Source organism: Cyprinodon variegatus, unplaced genomic scaffold (assembly GCF_000732505.1).
Source record: "Cyprinodon variegatus isolate N-32 unplaced genomic scaffold, C_variegatus-1.0 Scaffold205, whole genome shotgun sequence".
Classification (NCBI taxonomy): domain Eukaryota; kingdom Metazoa; phylum Chordata; class Actinopteri; order Cyprinodontiformes; family Cyprinodontidae; genus Cyprinodon; species Cyprinodon variegatus.
The window spans coordinates 155,057-178,800 of NW_015150658.1; the positions used below are offsets into that span (position 1 = coordinate 155,057).

At 38.4% G+C, this 23,744-nt stretch overlaps 2 protein-coding genes across 4 annotated transcripts in view; both read left to right on the plus strand.

The window, feature by feature from the left end:
• Window positions 1-939: 939 nt before the first annotated feature.
• LOC107088056 (serine/threonine-protein phosphatase 2A 56 kDa regulatory subunit delta isoform-like) lies at window positions 940-8,389 on the plus strand. Its single transcript, XM_015379985.1, has 4 exons — window positions 940-1,191; window positions 1,286-1,351; window positions 6,459-6,609; window positions 8,355-8,389. The coding sequence occupies exons 1-4, from the start codon at window positions 1,165-1,167 to the stop codon at window positions 8,387-8,389; spliced, it is 279 nt and encodes a 92-aa protein (XP_015235471.1). The 5' UTR covers window positions 940-1,164.
• Window positions 8,390-16,593: 8,204 nt separating this feature from the next.
• The window catches only part of LOC107088070 (serine/threonine-protein phosphatase 2A 56 kDa regulatory subunit gamma isoform), a 38,510-nt gene continuing 31,359 nt past the window's right edge, over window positions 16,594-23,744 (plus strand). Inside the window, exon 1 of one of the 3 annotated variants that reach the window (XM_015380003.1) lies at window positions 16,594-16,794. In XM_015380003.1, the coding sequence (XP_015235489.1) occupies window positions 16,701-16,794 (94 nt within the window). In that variant the 5' untranslated portion in view covers window positions 16,594-16,700. The remainder of the gene's footprint in view (window positions 16,795-23,744) is intronic. The other 2 variants (XM_015380006.1, XM_015380004.1) reach the window with 2 other exon arrangements.

The window sequence follows — 23,744 nt, forward strand, 5'->3', positions numbered from 1 at the left end:
TTGCATAGAGCTAAGCCCAACAACATTATCTATACTTCTGTCAGCTTTAGGTTTAAGCAATCTTCTGATTTTACTGCCATGTATATTCTTGGAAGAAATAATGATAACGTTTTAGAGGGGGCTAAAAAGGAATCTGTGGAAGGAGCTACAGATTAGAGTGATGGCAAAGTGGACCTCCATCCTCAAACAACTTGATTTAATGTAAAATAATCAAATTACCATTGGAAAATTTGGAAAAAGTTTCTTGGAAATTCCAAGACGGGTTTGATTGCTTTCACACCCTTAACAGCCGTTCAATTGGTTGTGAAGAAGGTAATAAATTCTTTTTAAACTTGCATGTGCTGATGACATACAAACATATAAAAATTACTTTTTTTTTTTTTTTTTTTTTTTTAGAAAAGTCATTGCTTCCAGGTAATTTTACACATTTTTTAGGAGTGCCAAATTAGGTGAGGTCAGCCTTTTTCCAGTAAATTAATATTATTCAAAAATTACTTAACTGACTGTCTGGAGCAAAATATAAAAGGAAGAAAAAGGGGGTGTGATTTTTTTGTTTTAAAGAAACCAGGAAATGAGCATCCTTCATGCCTGCAAGAGCTACTCTGATCATTAGGGAGAGAGAAGTATTTGCACCACCAACTTCAGCAACATGTTCATTATTTCTTTTCATATGAAAAAAGCCAAGAACCTTCATCAGCTTTAATGAGCTTATTTACACCCATACTGCTTAATATTTTGAACAAGGTGTCTAACAATCAGAGTGCATTGAGTTTTCTGAACATAGACAGTCTGGATGATATTTTGGTGTAATCACTGCCCCCTTGTGGCATTTTTTCCTTACTACATTTATGCAGATTTCTATGACTCAGGCTGGAAGGCACCACAAAGTGCAGCTGCTGCAGCAGTAAGTTGGCTGTCAGCAGCTGCCACTGATCGCTCCTCTCTGCACTCATGAAGTGTTTTCCACTAGGGAAGCGTAACTGGTATTGGGAAGCCAGCAGGGAAACACTGGGATGAAACCTTTATGGACGCAGACTGTAGTGGTGTAGGTATGGATGGATAGTGGGGGAAAGCCTCAGCACAGTGGTAACAGCCGTTCTACCAAGTATCTGACAGGGTGTGACCACTCCTCCACCTGAATCTGGGGACCCTAAGACCCTCAAGATGCCCCACAAGAGTAGGAAAGAAAAGGTATTGTGCTTTTTGGTGTGAAAGTCAGGACGTCTGCTTTGCATTTTGTCATACCTTGTTACTAATTCAGTTTTCTTGAACACCAACTCTGAAGGAGTCCTCGAAATCTGGAAGATCAAAACAATCTGGAAGCAAAAACGGGCCTGCAGGAAACCAAGATGTGAGTTTAAACCTTTGAAGGTGTAGCTACTTTATTTATCTGGGTTTTCTGATCTATGTGCTTTTGATAGAAACTATATAAATGTAAAAAATTAATTTTTGACCAACACAGTTATATTAAATCTAAACAATCATTGCTTATATCTTTCAATTTAAAGAATTCAATTTAGCAGAATATGACCTAAATTCTGCCTATTTCAAAGAAATTGATCAAAATTAGACTGTTTGTTGACTTTTTGTTTCACTGTAAACAAGGCTAAGTATGGCTCATATGATGTGTGACATGATCTTGTGACTTTATTTTCATTAATAGCACTTCTTCATTCTGTGAGAATAAAACCAGGCATTGTAGCAGTTATTCCTACCCAGTGTTATTTCTGCGCTGCCTGTTGATTGTATACAAAAGCTTGAGATAGCCCTCAAGCCTGTGGAATGACTTTGATTATATCTGACTTCTTTCAGCCCCTTATTAAAACACTTAAATATTTCAAGTGTTTATTTTTGTTCACCTTAAACTATGGATTAGAGCTAATTCAGCCACACTTAAAGAGTGGTTCAGGAGAGTCACAGACTCCCCTCACATGGAGGCTGATGGCAGAGTGCTGTATTCAAGCATATTCAGGGAACGTTTAGTGGACGGAAACTCTGAGGAATTAACAGGGATAAATAAGAGATTAACGAGTTGTGGACTGCAATTAATTTCAGTGGGATAGGAACTACCACACACAGACGTTTTCGGCCATCACATTCCTTATGATAAGCCAGTTCTTGACCACACAACCTTCAAGACTATTCCTCCCTGAGAACAAGGAGAAAATCTTACTTTCTTCTTTTTAGATTAACATAAGTTCTGCATTCCATTCAAAACTCAAGGTCCCAGATTGAGGAGGAAGAGTGGAGAGTCTCAGAATCTGTGCTGCTTTAGGTTCAGGTAGTGATTTTTTGAGGAACCATGTCCAATGTTCCCTGTTCCATGTGTCTGAGCACACACACAAACCCCCTGAGTAAACTGAGACCCCTGCGGGCAACATCAGATGAACACTGAGGCCACACACCAATAATAAAGTTATTACACTGATCATAGCAAGTTACGTATATTGTTTATTAAAGGAATAAGAGATTACAGCAGCAATTTTCATTAGTTTACTTTTAATGTAAGTAATTTGGCCAACTTAAAGGAATAGTACACCCAAAACATGATTAGCCTTCATTTCCTACTCACCCCCATGCTGAACAACACTCTGGAGTACTTTTTTGATATCTCAAATGCATCTGGAGATCTGAGAGGCTTCTTGCTGTCTGCTGACATTCAAATAATGGAGGTGCCCAGCGCCCGAGGCAGAAAGGTCCATAAAAGTCCACAAAAAACGTTTAAATATTCCTCCATACTGCTCGTCCAATGTATTCCAAGTGTCCTGAGTGGGTAGCATCCAGAATTTACTCGAAACGAAGTCATCTAGAATGTTTTTAGAGCATAAACAGTAGTGTATAGGATTTCCTGAAAGCGCGCACCTGCGCGATCACGACGCTACGGAAGCCGGCAGACCAAACCAGCGCATTCAGCTCGGCAAAGAACTCATGCTCTTCCTCAACACTGAAGTCCTCAGACATTTTTCTTTCGTTGTTTCTTTCTTTGCACAGGTAAACAGCACATTTCCTCTTCTACGCTTGCATTATTGGCAGAGCAGACGCTGAATGCGCACTTTCATCTGGTTTGGTCTGCCGGCTTCTGTAGCCTCGTGATCGCGCAGGTGCGCGCTTTCAGGAAATCCTACACACTACTGTTTATGCTCTAAAAACATTCTAAATGACTTCGTTTCGAGTAAATTCTGGATGCTACCCACTCAGGACACTTGGAATACATTGGACGAGCAGTATGGAGGAATATTGACACGTTTTTTGTGGACTTTCATGGACCTTTCTGCCTCGGGCACTATAGACCTCCATTATTTGAATGTCAGCAGACAGCAAGAAGCCTCCCAGATCTCCAGATGCATTTGAGATATCAAAAAAGTACTCCAGACTGTTGTTCAGCATGGGGGTGAGTAGAAAATGAAGGCTAATCATGTTTTGGGTGTACTATTACTTTAAGATTAAAAGAACAAATAAGAACTTCATGAGATGTGCAGTAAGCTATATGTAAGAGTCCAACTTTGGCCAGGGTGAGGGTCCTGCTCTGGAAGAAATGAGATGTTACATCTGTTAAAAAACATAACTTTTTGTTCACATTAAAACTTTTGCATTATGCACAGTGAAATGTGTGCTGAACCTTGTGATACAGTATAAATTCCTGTAACTCTTTGTCTCTAATTATTTAACTACACACCTTTTGAGCTTTTCTAATAATATAAATTACTTATAAAGTATCGTCATTTCATGATTAATATCCATAAATAAAAAACTTAATAAACGTCACTAGAAATGAATAAATCTGACTTAAATTGTTCTATTTTTCATGTCTGTCTTTCTCACTTGTCGATTGGCTGACCATATATGCCACTATGGGGTGTGCTTTGGTGGGGGTTAGAGCACATGACTCATGTGTATGGAGGCCTTAGTCCTCGACATGGGCGACCCGGATTCGAATCCAGCCTCTGATCTTTTCCTGCATGTCTCTCCCCCTCTCTCATACCCCCTTTACTATCAGCCTACTGTCCAAAAAATGAGCCACTAGTTCCGTAAAAAAAAAATATGCCACTCCAAGAATATTTCTGGATGCTGTTTTGATATGATCCATAAAATTAAATCCTCTTTCACAATGAGGGTGCTTGAAATGTCGCACAAATATCCACAAACCGTGAGATCTCCTGTAGCTTCTCACATCTAAGTGCTGCAGCCACCAAATCTGAAAATGTGCAGATTGACCCATTTACTGTTTTTCATCTATCCATCCATTTTACTTGACGCCTATCCCAAGTGGGGTCGCGAGGAGTGCTGGTGCCTATATCCAGCTTTCTACGTGCGAGAGGTGGGGTCCACCCTGGACAGGTCATCAGTCCATCGCAGGGCAACACAGAGACAAACAGGACAAACAACCATTCACACACACACTCAAGCCTAAATGAATGTAGAGAAGCCAATTAACCTAACGGTCATGTTTTTGGACTGTGGGAGGAAGCTGGAGTACCCGGAGAGAACCCATGCATGCTCAGGGAGAACATGCAAACTCCATGCAGAAAGAGACCGGGCTGGGAATCAAACCCTTTTTGCTGCAAGGCAGAAGTGCTACCCACTTAATTTAGCCTCATCATAACATTCAATTAACAACAACATCAACAAAAATTCACACAGCACATCCTGCAACACTGTGAACAGGTTAATCTTATACTGTATACTGTTTGCATGCTGGTTTGCAGTGCTGCTACAAACCGGTCAGTTTCTTTGTTCTGGACTGGTGAATAATTTGGGCCACTACATATTCTTCTTCCTCCTGTATGTATTTATTCATCACAAACCTTAATTGTATTTATGTTTATTATAAAACTGATTAGGTAGTGATATTCTAAACTGGGTTTGAAGAGTAGATCATGAACTACAGCCAGCATCTACTAGGCTAAAAAAGTCGTTTCTCATTCGTTCATTGTTGGTTTCAAGTTGAAAAACTGATCTAATTAATTTATTATTATTACTATTATTTAGTTTGCTGGATTTAATTTATGCGCTGCATAGTTGCATAACTGTACACTGGTAATGCACGAGCAGTGCATGATTTCACTAGGGGCAGCTTAGGGGAAACACTGGGCATGTCCTCTGCTGGTGTTGGTCGACTGTGTTTTAATTAAATCAAAAATAATTGCGGTTCCCTAGCCAGTAGTACCAATACCTAGAATTATTCTGCAAATTGGATAGACCTCAACCATAAAGAAAATCTATGAAGTATTTTCAAAAGGGGCATAAAGACTCCAGAAACAACAATGCAGACAGCTAAAAGCCAGTTTTAAAACTCCCTGGGCTTCCTGAGCACCTCAGTGAAACCATTGGCTGATCTCAGTTTTTCAGTGGTGCAGTAATTCATGTCAGAGGAGCTAGGGATGTGTTGATTGGATATTTATGTCAGAAATCGGTCAGATATCAGCTAAAATATAAATATCGTAATAGATCAGCCGTCTTTTTTTTTTTAATCTCGAAGAATACAAAGCTCAAACACTTTGCTTTAATATGCTTTTGTTTAAAGTTTATGCATCTATTTGGTGAATGAGAAATTGGTCGGTTGTTCTCATATCTGATGTTGTAAAGTATTGTTCTCTGTTAAGGAAATGTCACTTGATTAAGCCTTCTCTAACATTCCACACTATGAAATAAGTGATAAAAATATTTATGATTAATGCTGATATGGTATCGCATAAAAATCTGTATTGGTCGATACTCACAACTGCGATATCGTCATGGTATCGGAAATTAAAAAGGTGAATCAGGACATTCCTGAAAAGAGTCCTAAGCAAGAATCAATACTGATGCTGGACATGGAAGGTAGAAACTATTCAGTTGGTCCACAAAATTTTTAAAATCCTTTTTACCTTTTGATTTTATCATTTTCTGAGAAAAAAAAAAAGAATTTAATTGCCTACCTTTGAGCTATTAAAGTTTAAATCATCTAAAATAGATGCTTAAAATCTGTCACTATTTATGGAATGAATTGATAAAACTCCTACGTTTGGCTTTTGGAATCAAAACAATAAGATTAAATAATTTATTTAATGGTGTTTACCAATGAGCTGCATGACTGCATCACTTCCTAATATGTCTTATAAATATATATCAGGTATTATTAGGGTAGTAGGAGCAGATGAGCATGGATTGTTTTATTTCCAGCTTTATCCAATTAATCTGAGATTATTTATTCTGTCTGCTGTGTTCCATCACAAGTGATAATGTGGATGGATGCAGAAAACAACACCGCCTGCTGCGATCATGTTTCCTGACTAAGAGTCACCTGATCTAATTCGGAAAGGAAAGGAACCTGAACTCTTTACGATGGTGCCTTCAGCTGCCTTCTCTCTCTTCACTTGAATAGTCACCTCTGTCCCACTTCCTGTAGCACAGGCACTGTCCCACCCGACCTCACTCCAGTAACAGCCGCCCATCTTCTGCGGTTTCTGTTTCCACAGGGTTCAGGTAAGAAAGTGCCCCCTGCAGCTCAGCTGTTGAGGGTGAAGCAACCAGCGTCCCACTCAGCTGTGAAGAGAGAGAAGAGGTTCAGCACCTCCTCCTTCCCTCTCAGTGCTAACAGAGAGCTGCAGAAGCTTCCAGCTCTCGCAGGTATGTTCAGCCTAACAAAAAGATGTTTAGGTGTTTTATCTCGAGTGTTACATTTTTGATTCCTCAGTTTTAAGATTGAATTTAAGCTTTGAGGGCCCAATACGGTTAACGGGCTAAAGATAAAAGTTCAGAGTCATATTAAGAATTCATAGCATTGGTGGATCTTGGTTCCCATCTTTTAAACCTCCTGATCCTTGCTTGCTACATTATTAACAACTCTGCTGGCTGCTCAGCTGCCTGCTCTCTAATGCAGATGAAGTGCAATCCACTGCACCTCCTTTCTTACCTGGAAGCAACAGATAATAATGCAAACCTGCGCCCACTCAGTTCCTTCAACAAAGGCTGAATCACTCATTCAACAAGAGATGGTGGAGAAATCTTGGCAATGAAATATGAACCAAACAAGCTCTTAGTAAAAGCAGGTGCAAAGATAAGGTCACTATTTAGAAGAATATCGATCGGGTCGACTAAATCATATATTTATTAATATTTTCCCCAAATTTTTTGAGATTTATGAACATTTATTACATAAAAATTCCCATTTATTTTTTTTTTAAATAATTTTTATGCAAACCTATTAAATAAGCCTTAAATAATTTATATTAATTTGTAAAATAAAGCTTATTTTTGAAAATATAATCACCACTTTTATGTATTTTGTGTTAATAACGTACCCTTAATGAAAATTAATACCATTAATGGTATTTATTTCAAATACATAAAGTTTGTTGATTGAATTACATAAGAGTAACCAGATTATTATGCAATTCAAACAATACACTTAAAGTATTTCAAATAAATACAGAAATTATCATTAATTTTCAATTTTATAGGTTTGTTTTACAAGTATCTTTAAAAAGTAATTTGCTATGTAATACAATTATATAAATCATCAAATTTAGGCAAAACATTTTAGTGCATTAAAACAGGTGAGATGATTTTGGTGTCAGTTTTTTTTTTTTTTTAGATGACCACACAGGATTGTTACATTTCACTCTGAGGACTCTAAGAGGAGACGGTGAGGCTGAGGTTTGAAGATTTGCATCAATCTTTCATGACTTCTTTGTTTACATGCAGCATTACAAACAGGATCGGGCCTAAATGACTTCCTGTAAGTGATACACGGCAATGCTCTATTCGGATACCTGGGCTGGCTGTATCCCCCGTCCAGACAGCCTAAAGGAAGCATTGTGGTCTGTTTTCAGTCCACAGCCGGGCTGAGTAACTAATATCAAGGATTCTTGGGGTATTCCACATGTTTGCAGTGCATTTTCTCTTCTATCCAGTGGAAAATATATTTCTGGAGATGACTCACAGCACAGCAGTGAGTTAGGACCCTTCAGAATCTCCAGGAAAGCTTCAATAAGCCAGCATTTATTGAACCATCTACAGCATCCAAAATGTGCTTTACAGCACATGTAAAACACACTAACACAGTGATTAAAATGAAAGCATTTAAAACAAAACAATTAAAAAGTTGGATTAAAGTAGTAGCCATTCAAAATTTCCCCACTTTTCTTGATAGGGCCTTAGTCCCCTACAATAGTTTTTTAAACATCAATCTTTGTTCTAAAATATTCTTTCTGTCAGGATTTGTGGACATTAAGATCTAAAGAGAAGCTCCTTCTCCTGGTCAGACCCTGTGAAAGGGTGGAGTCGGAATAAAAAAAAATATGCCCACCCAGGAGAAGGAGGTGGTCACTCTAGTGGCTGGAAATTGGAGGGGATTTTTCTGGGTGTTGCAGGGAAGTGGGCTGCCATTCGGCTGGCGTTTGACTAGGAAGGGCTATTTTTGAATGGCTGTACTGTATGTGATTACTGTATGTGAGAAACAGATTAATAAGTGTTGAAGTTCAAACTTAGAAGTAACAACGATAAACCCTGTACGTCACTGCCTGTACCGTTAACATATTATTTGTACTGAAACATATATTATTAGGCCCATCATCTCCTCTCTTAGTTACCAAGTGTGTTTTTGTTCACAGCATGTCTTAAATGGTGCCAAAGTTTTTGTAAATATATATTATTGGGTTGAGCAACAGAGATGTATATGTAGATTAAGCCCCCCCAAAAAAATAGCAGAATCTTCTGCCAATGTTAAACAGCATGGGGCAGAGTGGGTTGGTGTCAGCCTCAGTGGAAAAAACAAACCTGGTTTCTTGAACCAAATAAATAATACTCTATACCAAAAAAATCCTTTCAAACTAAAGTGTGGCTGAGCAGCATTGGTATTTTCTCAAGTTTCCCTTTATTAACAAAAAGTTAAATAAAATCTCTGGTTGGATCAATCTTTGCATGTTTTTCTCTCAGTAATTCCTGAACTTTTGCCTTTTGTGTACCATATGAACCCTAACATTGATATGATAGCACTGTGTGATTCCCTCATATGAACATTGAGCTATTAAACCAAAATGAGAAATGAAACATCATAAAACCTGCATGGCCAGAGCTGCTCACAGTGACTTTACAGCTGTAATAATAAGAATAAATATGCTGTACTAAAATGCAACCAGGACTTGTTCTCCAATCATTGTGTTTGTTCCTCCTAAGTCACTTCTGTCCAAGGGTAGAAAGGTTCATTAATGCTTTGTTTGCATAAAATTGAACAGCCAAATAAATCCTGTCTTTAATTCAGACCAAAAATGAGCACCTAAGAACTGTGAATTGTCCCTAATCTAAATATAACCTTAGAAGCAATGGAAAATATTGCCATGATCGCAGGAATAATTGATATTTGTTCTGCAGCAGCTGGATCCACAGGTCAAGATTAATCTGATTTATTGTGCTGCCATAAACTGCACAACAATGCATGTTTAGATATGTTTCAGCATGAAAAAGACAGGTGTGTAGTTTTTAAAATATTATTACACATATAATAGAAGTAATTTGGCTCAATTACTAACTATTTACATAAAATATAACTTTTTCTGCAACTGAATATCCAAGAAATTCTGAAAAAACTGTTTTTATTAAGATGACACCTCTCAGTAGAACAAAAATCAGCTGCTTCTTCTTGATATTTTTTTCTGGTTTTTAAAGCCCTTTTTGCTGGAGCTTAATGACCTGAATGCTGTCAGCAGAACAACCATGCAATTTTGATGAAGAGGATTAAACAGGAAGCTCTGCCAGGTTTCCTGAAACATTCAGTAGTGGGGTTTGGTTTCCAAGAGACTCCTGCAGAAATTGTCTTCCCTCTGCTGCTACCTGCTGGCTAAATCTAGAAAGTGTGCTACTCTTCTTTAGTACTTTGTCCAACGAGTTAGCTTTTCATTTTACCGATTATTTTATGTTAATAGTGTAACGTTTTGAGCTTTTTATAAGTAGATTTTAATAGTTTCCTTTATCTTTGAGAGGGGTTTTATAGTTAAGATATAGTTAAGAGGCTGATAGTGACTTGCCTCTGAAAACAAGGCAAGTAGTAGTGTCACATAAAAGCAATGGTTTGCAAGTATTTCCATGGGATTTTAGGTGATAGACTATATGAGATGTGAAATGAAAAAGAAGACATTGCTTTGAGCTTTTTTTATAAATGAAAATATAAAAAAGTGAAAATGGTTTTGGCCCTCCTTCGTTATTCTGCTATCCTTCAGTAAAACCTGGTACAGTACAAGCTTTGGACGTATTTAGACTCAGTAAATAATCTGAAAATATAATAGCAAACTGTAAACCTCCTAAGACCTAGTCCATCCACCTAATATGACAAGCTGGACAAGCAGAGCGTTAATCAGAGACGCAGCTCAGGGTCCCATTGTTACTCTACAGAGATTCACAGCATATCAGGTGAAAGGAAAGGCTCTGGTCTGATTAAAACAACAGTGTGCTTTTTTACCTTTATGCAAAATGCATAAGAAAAATAGCGCTGTACATCACCTTGACCTTACATAACATGTGCACAACAAGCCACCCTTTCCTTTAATTCTAGGTGCTGGTTATTTACAAATGCCATCAAATGAAATGTGTAGTTGCAATGTGGATAAAATGTGAAAATATATAAAATAATTATTAATACTTTTTGTACATATTTTCCTATTCATCCCAGTCTTTTGAGGTTCAGAAAGCTTTTAATTATGAAGCAGAATAAGCTGATTGATTTACTGAATACTAAAAAAAACAATAATTCTAAAATAAGATGTCTGGGGTTAAAATGTCTTTGCTTTGCAGCGTTTCACTTAGCCTACACAGCTAGATGTATGTGCTTTCTGTTGTCATGGCTGTGGAATGTGATGGCATCTCTCACAGAGGCTTTGGCCCCTCAGTGAGAGAATGCCAAGATTGTGAACTGTGGTGCACTTCTGTCCACATTAAGATCCTGGTCCATTATAACTGGTGATCTCTTAGTCTACTGATGATCTTTTTAACCGTAGAATCAAAACATACGGTAAGTGAAAAAAGGGGCAATCGGTACGTAAAGTGCATTAAAAACACTATCTGTTGCTTGTAAATTCCTTCTGTTTTAACTTTTGTGACACATTTACACATGACACATCTGGTTGAACTGTGAAGTGCCTTGAGATGACATGTGTTGTGAATTTGGCGCTATATAAATAAACTGAATTGAATTGAATTGAATTTAATGTTTCAGTTCAACATTTTTCTTAACTCTGTAGAATTAATAACACGATTAAATACAAAATACATTGAAGATGATTTTCTTTTTTGTCGTAACAACCAAAACCCAATGTGAAAATGTAACTTCAGCCATTATTTATTCATGGGTTGTGATTAACAACATTTTTGGTTAGGTTTACTTATAGCTCCAGTTGTATTAGCTGTAAAATAAAACGCAAATTTTAAAAAGAACCTGTCAGACAATAAAACAACCCAAAGCAATTTAAAAAAAAGACACCATGGTATTTTAAAGTGATTCAAAAACAAGTGTCTAGAAAGGGTCACAATACAATTTCTCATGCTTTTAGACTCCAGTTCTCCAAAGGAAAACAAATTAAACATAATTGACTCTTCATATGGGCGGCCAGCCAACAAAAATCAATCCAGGACCACAACAAAATCTCAAAACTGGAACATCTAAAATATGTTTGGCTTCACTTGCCTCATTAAAAGTTAGAGTTCATGACCCAACAACAAGAAAGAGACCAGAAAAACAATTGCCTTCATTGAAGAAACCACTGCTGACCACAAAGAACACAAAGACCCTTTCTTATTATTTATACAATTTTTAAGGAACCCATTGCTTCAGAGAAATTATTCTGTGGCTATTTTATAGGGTTTGATTAGATTTCAGAAAAAGAGCATTATAGTGTCACTGATATATGGTGATGGTGGTCAGGGGATCAATATCTGGACGACTTCTTTACTAGAACAATAAATTCTGCTCTCCAGCGTGAAGGACAATGTTCTAAGAATACTTTTAAAATGTGGTATTTTTGGGTCATTTAGCAGGACAATGATCCCAAAGCAAAGCTGCATCTCTACCTTATGAATGGCTCAAAAATTTTTATGTACGGCCTGGAGTGGCCAAGTTAAAGTGCATATTTAAATCCAGTTGAGATGTTATGGAATGAAAAAACAGATGATTGGTGGCAAGAAACCTTCCAGTGTGGCTGCGTAATGGTTCTTCAAAGAGGAGTTTCCCTCCACTGATATGAACACAGGGCAGCTCATTGGTGCAGTGGGTAGCACTTCTGCCATGCAGCAAGACAGTTGTGGGTTTGATTCCTGTTTCAGGATCTTTCTGCGTGGACTTGGCATGTTCTCCCTGTGCATGTGTGGGTTATCTCTGGGTACTCTGGCTTCCTCCCACAGTCCAAAAACATGACTTTTAGGTTAACTGGCTTCTCTAAATTTACCTTAGGTGTGCGTGAATGGTTGTTTGTCTCTGTGTTGCCCTGTAATGGACTGGCGACTTGTCGAGGGTGTACCCTGCCTCTCGCCCATTGACAGCTGGAGACAGGCACCAGCAAAACGACCCAGCTTGGGATAAGCGTGACGGAAAATGGATGGATGATGTACAACACTCATAGTTATCAAAAAGGCTTGATGGCAGTTATTGGTACTCCTTTTTAAGTCAAGGAATTTACTTTTTAACAGAAAAGAAATTGCTTGGTTTAATAGCTTTTTAAATGAAATTATCATTAGAGAGCGGCTTTTTAAAATATTCGACTGATATTTGATATATATATATCTATATATCTATATATAGATATATAGATATCTATATATATATATCTATCTATATATATATATATAGATAGATATATATATACTGTATATTTATCTAATGACTAAGACTGACTGAAGAATTTAAATATTTAGGCATTGATAAAAAAAAAAGCTGTGATGGAACAAAAGCAGCATTTTATTCTGGTTAGAAGGTAACAAAGCTAATAAAAGAGGCCACCTCATCACATTTTGGCTACGTAATAGTTTCAGTACATTTTTAAACACACTGTCGTCTCTTGGTTCTTAGATGTGAAAATGGTTCCAGGCTTAAAGGCCTGGTTAGTCTTGTGGTGTCAGTGTGGTTTTGTGCTGTATCGGTATGTCCTCTGATGAATCACATGATGAAACACAAAGCTACTTTATTACGTTTAAGACCAGCAGATAAATCATCCAGTGTCTTCACGTATTATATGGAAACTGTCTTGAGGTGATTAAAACACTCTGTCAGTCACAATTATGGAGACTAATAAGCATTACATGGTCATAGTTGGACTGGCTCATGCATGTAATGACAATGCTTGATTGCTCGGTTTCCCTGATTAGATAAAGGTTATAACACTACTTTGAGCCACTGCAGCATTATCCTACGCTGAGTCGTTGTGTATTAAATTTTCCTCCACCCTCTTTCATTTCCTGTTCATGAGCTAATTTTGTTCAACATGTAAACATCACTTGCAATAACAAAACCCTTCAAATTCCATCAACAGTTGGTGAGTCACAAAGCCCTCACGAAATATAGACTACATTATTTCCACCACTGAAGGAGGCTGATTGTGGCTTTATTTAGTTTTAAATCAGACTGTATGTTTGATGTGTTTTTAAGCTGTCTAGACTGGAATTTAAAGTCTGAAATAGGCATTGATGTCTTATAACTTTGTGGTTTGGGGCGTCATTATCAGGCAATAAACATCTATCCATTTTCTCCTGCTTAGTCCTTTTCAGAGTCGCGATGGGGCCGGTGCCTGTCTCCGACAGTCTACGGGCGAGAGGCAGGGTACACTCTGGACAGGTCACCAGTCTGTCGCAGGGCAACACAGAGACAAACAAAAGTGCACGCAAACACTCACACATAACACACAGAAGCCGGAGTACCCATAGAGAACCCACACAAGCACAGGGAGAACATGCAAACTCAATGCAGAAAGACCCAGGACTGGGAATCGAACCCGGGATCACAGTCATTGTTTTGATGATCAAATTTAAAAAAATGTATATTGTTGTTTTTCTTTAAGCAACAGATGGTCAAAATTATGCGTACAGGTTTAAAACAACTAACCTGTAGACGATGCAGACAGTTGTAGCCATCAGCAAACATCTATGATACTTCTGGATGGATCGGTTGTTTTCTTAGGAAGGATAGATGATACTTTATTAGTCTGTTCTGATCAGGAAAGTTCTCTAAGCATGATGTTAGTCTGTCCTATACATCCCAAAAACAATTTGGGTTGGTTTTGGAAATTGTCCTGTTGTAACACCGTTCTATGTCTAAATGTAACCATTAACCTGTCATGATTTTACTAAGGTTCAGACCCAAACGCAGAAGACCAAACAGGGAGACCAGGGGAAAGGTTTAACAGGTTTTATTGAAGAGACAATTCAGAGAGAAGTGTTGCTCTGAAAACTGCTCAACCGGAACTGAAAAGTGAGGGGAAGACACAGCGGTTAGTTCAGGATCAGTGGGAAATTTGACTTGTGAACTTGGAGAAGAGGATTTGGTTGCTGACTCACGTTTCCAGAGAAGTTGTTGAATCCTTGACTCCAGTATGTATGCTGTAGTTCCAGTGTTTGTCTGATTCGGTGGAGGGCGGAATAGGGTTTACCCAGAATGCGGTTGTTAGTAGGTGAATGGAGAAACTGACTGCCACTCAGATTTCCTGCGGAACTTGAATGGGTCGTAGTGGAGATGAATCCCTTTCTCAATGCGAAGCTCAAATGATCTCTTGGGGAAAGTGGATCAAAACCTCCTGTTTGAACCCCAGCTTAGTTTGTAGCTCAGTTGATCCTTCATGGGAGAGAAAATCTGAAAAATCCAGTTTGCAGGATGACTTTCCAAAACTGGCAAACACTCTGGCGTCGAGGTAGTGGCAGTCAGCAGCTTAAGACACTCCGTTTAATGAGGAAACCATCAGCAGGTGTGTGAGGAGGCAGACCAGAACCAGGCACCTCCTGGTGGAGGAAGGGAGACAAACACACAAACACAATCGCACAGACAGGAGTCCTGACACAACCATTGGTTTGAGATTGAAGGATATAGAGACCAGTGAGAGCAAAACAGACTGTCAATATTATGCTACCACCAACATGTTTGATAATTATACAGAATTAGTGCGTTGTTTGATTAGTGGGATGGCCTCAGCCTGATTGCTTCAAGCATTGTTCTCATTATTCTGGCCAAAAAGCTCAGTCTTTGTCTCATCCGGCCATAAAATCTCTTCCAAAAGGCCCTGGGCTTGTCTGTGTGTACAGCTGGGTTTTAGTTGCCTTTATGTTTTAGTGGCTGAGCTTCTTTCTTGGTCTTCCTGCAGTGTTGGATTCATATCAGCCCTGAGCTTTGGAGGACCCTGGGTTCTCCTGAACTTCTGAACCCAGCTTCTTTTATTTTGATGATGATTTGGGTCAGGTTTCAACAGGATAATCTTCTGAAAATCTAATCAAAACTGGTTTTGGATGAAGCAGATAAGGCTTTTGAAATTACCTGCCCATACCACTGACCTTATCCAAACTGAAAGGAAGTGATCTGTGCCAGAAAACCAACCAATTGAGATAAAAACTGTTTTTGTCACCTACATATAGCTCATGGCCCAAGTGCTACTTACTAAGGGGTATTGAACTCAATCTCATGGTGGCATATATGCAACTGTAATTATAAATTTCCCTTTTTACTGGAAATCCCCTTTTAAATATAAAGTTGTGTGCCCAATTCTTAATATACACTCATTAAAGGTGATTATGATTGTATAAATATTCCAACATTAGAGATGGTTCAGATAAATCATTTATACTATACAATACTAAACCCTATTATGGAAGCAATATGTAATTTAATATGTGGATAATAACCAGTTATAACAATAGTTACCTTGTCCTTACATAGAATACATTTCCTGTTGTAAGGTTTGGTTTTATAATTAGCTTGTTGAGATAATTAGATTTGGAAAGTAATTTTTCTGCATGAATTTGTTAGTTGGTAGTTTTTTTTTTTTGTTTGTTTTGTTTAGTCTTTAAATTCCAGGATTTTTTTAGATTTTTTTTTTAAACACCTGTGTACCCTTAAATCATTGAATGTTTACTTAGGTTACATTTCATGGAGTATTGAACCATAAATATTCTTTCTTTATGGGCCATAAAGCAACGTTTTTTTATAATGGTGTCGGTTCCTCCATCTGCTCAGTTTGTTCAATCTATTCTTCATAAAATCTAAGAAATTTCTCAGCTTCTTTTTATAAAAAAAAAAAAAAAATGACTGAACACGGCAGCAAAAAAAAAAACTTTGAAAATCCAGCCTTTTTAACCAAGCGTTCTCGCTCAGTTCCATCCAACTACTTATCCTGAATCAGATTATGCTGAAACCCTGTTAATGGCAAAGCTGTAGAAACGATTTAAGCCAATCTGATCTTAGATCAGCGGCAGAGAGGAGTAATCGGAGAGGAGAAATTGGAGCAAAGAGAACCATGACCCCGCCCCCTGTCCGCTCCCTCGTCCAATCACTGCTCTTCACCCACAGCAGTCTGCCCCTCTATTGCTCCACAGCGGTACGAGCTCAGCCAATCAGCTCGTGCCTCCGCTGCTTACATCACTAACCAGCCAGTTCCCTCCAGCAGCAGCAGAGCTTCATTTTCTGATCTGCTTTTGTGCTAAAATGGAGGTTGGCCTCTCGCCCTGAGTGGATCGCCTTCCTGGTTGGGCTTTTGATGTTGACATGCAATAAATCTTCAGACAGGATGGTTGTGGATGCTCCCAATTCCAACGGGCCTTTCCAGCCGGTGGCTCTTATGCACTTCAGAGGTATGTGAAGAGAAATGAATCCTCCTGTATTGTCCCAGGGAATCGGGAGCTGTTTTGCTGTGTTCCTGCCCCACTGGAAACCGCCTGATTAGCCAGCAGCACTCGGCTACTTTAGAAGGGGAACACCGTGTCTTTGTTTCGGAGAAAGTCTTTTATATCGGATAAGAAATTGTGAACAGGTGGTCGGACATTAGCGTAAAGCTTTAAGAGGCGGAGAGCTGTATAGAAATCTGCTTTACTAGCTAGCTGCTCTCTGCCCATCCCCCCCCCCCCCCGAGTCAGTGATGTCAAAGGAAGTGAGGTCATAACGAAGGGAAGGGCCTCTTTTTAGTTTTTAATATTGTTGTTTGTTTGCTTTCTGTGGGTTTTTATTATATTTGCCTACTCATTTATTGTAGCCGAGGAGAAATGATTATAAAGATTGTGAGCTAAGGTTTTAGCTTCCTCACTTCACTGCTTCAGTGAGCCAAGCATTCATGTCACACTCCAGTTAATCTGGGCACACATTGGTCATAATGTGTAGGCTGAGGACAGCAGCCTCTCTGCAAAGCAGCACTGCACCTCTCCTCGGCTTCATAACTCCTTCTTAATTGTGTGTTTTGGTAAACAAAAAAACAACAACATATTTTTAGCTATAGTAACCGTACTCTGGTTCTAGGATTGTCTAACAGTCTGAGTGTGTAGATGCTACAGTCTGGCTGTTTTTGAAATGTGTGCACAGTTTCCTCAGTCACATCTGAAAGGCCTGGTTATTTCCACCCAGTGTTGGATGGATCCCTATAGGCAATCATTGATTTCTCTCCATTGAACCAAAGAGGCGAGTGGCTTGAATGATGACTCTGTTGGGGAACAATCAGGCTCTCCCTGCGTCACTCTGTTAGTGTGGCTTCAGTTTAACCAAATGTTTTGTGTCTAATCCCCAAACTTGTATTCTTTCGATTCAGGTTGACTATTTTGACTTGAGGTGCACTGATCAGTTATTTATTTATTTTTTGGATGATCAACAGATGATTACGATTATGACATTTTTTTTTTTTTTTATCATTTACTTTAACCTCAGTTGCATTATTTAATGCTGAGCTTTTGTTTCAGTGTCATAAGGAGACAGGATTTAAGGAAATATTCTAATTACAGCTAATTGACATTACACAATTTGACCAGCAGATAAGCCAGGTTATCATATTTTCTTTTTAAACTGGTCAAAAAATACCATTATATATGTGCTGCAGCTTAAGTGACTCCCTGTGACACATTTGTTTCTTTGTATTTGTGACAGTGTAATGACAATCAAGTTGAGTTGTATTCTATTCTGTGCCACATGTGCATCATTGGTACAGAATCCTTGGAAGGATGACTGAAACCGCACAAAAATGACCCAACCAAACCGTTTCATAATCTTGTGCTATGTTGTCTAGACGACTCACTCGTGATTTAAGATGTCTGGTTTACCTTCAGATAAATAGGTTGCCACCTCAACAGCCCCTCTAATAGTTTTCAAACTTTTCAGATAAATTCATTTTCTACTGGGACATAAAGCTGAAATATCACATAATGTTGTTGTTTTTGTCTCAAACTGTTTTTTTTTATATACTCATGATGTGATGGAAAAATGGATTATACATAAAGGCCAGTTATGTTCACACTGCAGGCCTTGATGCTCAATTCCGATTTTTTGTGAAATCCATTTTTTTTTTTGTGTTGCCGTTCATATTTCCATATATATGTGACTTGTATGTGATCTCCTGTGTGAACTGCAGTCATACAACGCAGGTGTCCAGCATGCGCAGTAGAGGACGCAGTGACATCACAGGCCAGCATGCTCTGTGTTTACGGAAGTAAACATGGATGGTGGTGCCGGAGCTCATCTAGCGATCTTTCCCAACCATAAAAACACAATCTTTTCAAGATGGTTAAACATAAATGCTACTCTCCGCACCATTGTCTGCAATAGTTGTTGTTTATCTTGCCGCTTCTTCAAAGCAAGACCCAGAACAGTGACCTTTGTCGGGTATTAATGGCGTTCAAGTCGGATGAATGGGACCTGGCCGTTCAGACACAGGTCATATTTGAAAAGCTCAGGTTCGTATCGGATTCAGGACCACATAGCCAAGTGGCCTGGGTCGGATTGGAAAAAATCGGATCTGTGTTGTTCAGACTGATATGACAAAATCAGATCCAGGTCGCATATGGGCACAAAAATTTGGGTCATTTCAGGCTGCAGTGTGAACAAAGCCAAAGAGTCAGCTGCATTGTCGTTGTGCACATAGTGTTGTATGAAATGCATCAGAAATACATATTTGTTCATTTTTCTCTATATATGTAAAATTATAAAAGGTTATTCTCCTCAAATAGCATTTGGTATGATTATTAATTGTTGAAGCAAATAATCGAAAAAAGAGCCATTATTTTGCATAAAAATAGTTATTTTCTTAAACTTTATTATTTTGGTCTTAAAGCAAGTTCTATATTAAGCGAACTGAGGCATATTTATAACAATGTGTTGCAGTCTTACAGCGGTGCAGGTCAGATGTCAGAGAAAAACAGAAAAGCAGTCAAGTCTGATCGGTGTAACTCTACCCCTATAGAGTCATATTACCATTGGATCGATATGTAACCCAAGTTGAGCCATCTGCTACATCATCTTTTTCTCAATAAGGAGAATACCTAAAAGGGGTTGTTACAATTACTTTCCTAAAGAGTTCTGACTTAAATAAAATGTTTGAAGGGCGTGAAGCCAGCTGATAACTTGAAGTAGTAAAGGAAACTGTCCTGATGACGGTCACAGTTTCTTTCTCCATATCTAGACTTCCTGGATGAGATCCAAACCCCTAGAATGGATGTCAGTAGAACACTCGTTGTTTGGACTGAGGGTAGTTCATTGAATTGGCTTCATTATTCACTTTTTGAGAGGAAAAATATAAAATATAACTACAATCATGTTTTAAACTTTGCTTAAAAAGTGAAAAGTTCAATCTCTCAGTCTTGTGCTTTGATTATAACCATCAGTGATCAGTAAATCTTTTGAAAATACAAAGGTTTTCAGTCCTGAGCCGACAGTTTCTGAACGGCTCAGTTGTTTAGGGCGTTCAAAAAAAAAAAGGAAATTGGAGTTTGCCATAAAACTGCATCCTTTTACTAAGTTCTTTCAGCTGTTGTGAGAGAAAACGCTTAAAGAATTGGTTTAATATATAATTTTGTTACTCACTACCTTTTTTTTTTTTTATAAGATTAATTTTCGTTGTTTCCTCTCTCAGTATAGCCAGAGGTGTAGCCGTGGGTGGTAATGATGCAAAAAAAATTCAGGCATTTCTGGTCAGTAAAAATCTGAAAAATCTGAAAAAAAGGACCAAAGTTAATTTATAAATGTCTGTAAATGAGAAAGTAAAACAAAAGCTAAAATTGGGGAATAAGAAATACTTCCAGACTGTGGTTATTTTCCTTAAGGGTTACAGTTTGAAGTCACTGGGAGTTATAGAAATATTTTGAAAAGACATCCATTGCTTTTTACTTGCCAACATCCAGAGTTTTTGTCCAACTCTTTCATCATCTTGGAGTGTTCAATCACTGGCAGAACTTAAATGTAATTATAAACTAGCAGAAACTTGAAAGGGGTCTTTTTATTTTATTCAGTTAGGCCCCTAAACCAGGGCTGCACCATATTAGTCAAACCTGTGATCTGCAATAACAGTGTTCCGTTACAGTGTTGAAATGAACCTTTTTGTCTTGCAACCTGAATACTTACTGCATCTGGAAAGTATTCACACAGCTTCACTTTTTCCACATTACTGCCTTATTCCAGATTGTATTGATTGCATCTTTTTCCTGTGCGATGCTGTGAATACTTTATCGGATACACTGTCAACATGCAGCATTGATGTCTTTCTTCTCTGGGTTCAAGGAGAAGAATAGCCTTACATCACAGGACATGCTTGGTACATCTGTGAAATGGTGACACGGGATAAGTAATTCCATGACAGGGTGCGGTATCTCCGGTTTGTTTTATCAGACTTACAAACCCCTTTCTTCTCACTGTATTGATGACCATCCTGACCTTAGCCAAAAAAACACACAGCTGTGTTATTCATTTGTAACACTTTGATGTTTTACTACTTGCATGACTTTGACACACAGACAACTGTAGAGCTGAACTTTTTTTATGTGACACTGATCTGCACCAAGCCGGTAGGCCCGAAGGTGCACGGTGTCACAGCCGCACACTGACAGGTGTGCTTTGGGTGGCTGTGGGGTGAACAAACAGCTCTATATGCTTAACTAGCTCCCATTGACAGAAACTATGGAAATTGTAGGAATTTTCCATAAAAAATGTTGGAAAATGGTACGCTCCACTATGAAGGTGAAAACTTTGATGGACAGTACATGGTTGGTCTGTGCAGCTCACGGTATGCATTACATAAGTATTAGGGATGGGGCGATTTATGAAAACCGTCAGAACCGTTCGGTTCGACTGTCTCGGTTCGATTCGCGTGTGTTTCGTTCGGTTCATGCGCTGCTCCTTTTTCTCATAGGCAAAGCGTTTACACTCCAGAGCAGAAGGTGGCGGTACTGCGACCAAAGCCAACCACCAGTAGTAAACAAGAAGAAGAAGAAGCGAAGCAGCGTAGCCGGGTGTAGCAGAGAAAAAATCAGTTGTTGTGGAGAATTGTGTTGGAATGGCGAGTGGGAAAGAACAGGAGTTGGAAGACGCGCCAGCAGCACTTTATAGGTCTGCTGTATGGGACCACTTTGCATTTAGAGTGACCTACGATGACAGCGGAAAGAAAGTTGTGGATAAAAGTGCAACAGTGTGCAAGCATTGTGCAACACGTTTTCTTTATGCTAACAGCAACATGACCAACATGTCATGCTAACCCCGAAATCCCTCATACTCCGTCAGCAACCCCCGCTCTGCCCCGCTGAGCACCGGCTGCTCAAAGCAAAGCCTACAGCCCCCACTGTGGCTCCCCTCTGAGTCCCTTGGAGATCGTAGAGAGCATGCGTGAGATGATTAAATTCAAAGCAGCAAAACATACGGAAATGATCCAGGGTTTCCGTGGATCATTTAAAATAATTACAATCTATTATTTTTTGGGGGATTAATTTCATACATTTTTATGGGATTTCGGTGTAACAATCAACATATACTGAACCGAAAACCGTGACCACGAAACCGTGAATCGAACCGAACCTTGGATTTTATGAACCGTTCCACCCCTAATAAGTATGCAGTAGTTGCTCTTAGGGTTGTCACGATACTAAACATTTGACCTCGATACCGATACTAAGGAAAATATTCGATACTCGATACCATTTTCGATACCACAAGGATAAAAACAAAGACTCCAAAATTCAACAGAAATTTTCATTAATAATAAAAATACAATAAATAAAATACAATAAACAATAAGAACAAGATTTTGAGGTTGTATGCTGTGCACAATATTAAGCAAGCTTGATAAAAAACTAAGTGTTCCTTCCTTGGCTATGCTTTACACACATAACAATGACACTAGCCAAACCGGTTAAGAAACAAAAATAATTCTCAGCCGCTGCACCTCTTACAAAAAAAAGTCTGAAACTGAAAAGTGCACAGAATTATTCAGTCACACAGTGTTCTGAAAGTGCATTTTCCACTATTCTGCACTTTAGATGGCTATATCGATACTTTTGAAAATTAGTATTGTATCCGGATACAACGTTTCAGTATCGATACTTTTTTGAGTAGCGATACTTTTGACAACCCTAGTTGCTCTAATGTTTGCAGCTTTTGTCTTGCTATCACTAGCTTTACAGAGTTTTATATATAGTGATCTCTGTGGTTGCTCTTTGGTGATGTAGAAATTTGTAGTTCCCTCCAGGTCTGTAGGTTTAGCTCTTTTACAGTGAACCCTAACCCCGAAATCCCACATACTCCGTCAGCGCTCCGTTCTGCCCCGCAGTGCTCCAGACCGCCTGCACAAAGCAAAGCCTACAGCCTCCGCCATGGCTCCCGTCCGCTCCACTCTGAGTTCCTTGGAGATCGTAGAGGGCATGCGCCCGATGAACCAGGGTTTCCACAGATCATTAAAAATAATTACAATTTATCTTTTTTTTTTAAATCAAGGCCTAATTGGCACTCAAATTAATTAAATAAGTTTATCGTGGCATTTATAATTCTTTAATAAAAAATGTTTATAACAACAATTTCGTCAGATATATTAGATCGGGATTAATTTGCGTGGAACTGATCATAAAGCCGTATGTTCGGAAAGGAAGCTCGAGGCGGAGAAAAAGCTAGAGAATATATATATACACGTATATAAATGTGTGTGTGTGTGTGTTTACATACATACAAGATGGAACTGTTCTAACAGCTCCTTCATATTTCATGTACAATAATAACTTGTGTACATGGTACTTGTTGATGGCATTAAAATAATTTCTAATAGCATTAAAATAGCATTTAATTAGAGTCACTCATTCCTGTATGAACACTGTGAACGCTTAATTTAATATGGCATATTAAAAATGTATGTATATATATATATATAATATTTTTTTTTTTTTTTATGTTGTAGATTTTTGTAACGGGGATAACTAGGATCATTCAAAACTCCTTTTTTTGTATGAACTTTGTTCTCTACCCCCAAACTCAGCATCTCTTCTTTCATTCCTGTAATAAGAAGTTACAGGTATAAAATAAATATTTTGATGGAGATGAGAAATCTGCTCTTTCATTGGTGAATAACCAATAGTTTGCATCCAATCATTTAAATAAACGGTGTTAAGTTTTTGAATATATAAGAATTATGCTATAATTTCTAGTAACCGATCTGTTGCTACTATATTTTAATTTGACGAACCGGAATTGCTGAATATTCTTTTTCCTGTTTGGTGCGATTGCAATAGCTGATCTTGACCTAGCCGGACCGGAGCGGAGCAAAAAATAACTCGGCTCCGTATTTTGTCTGTGA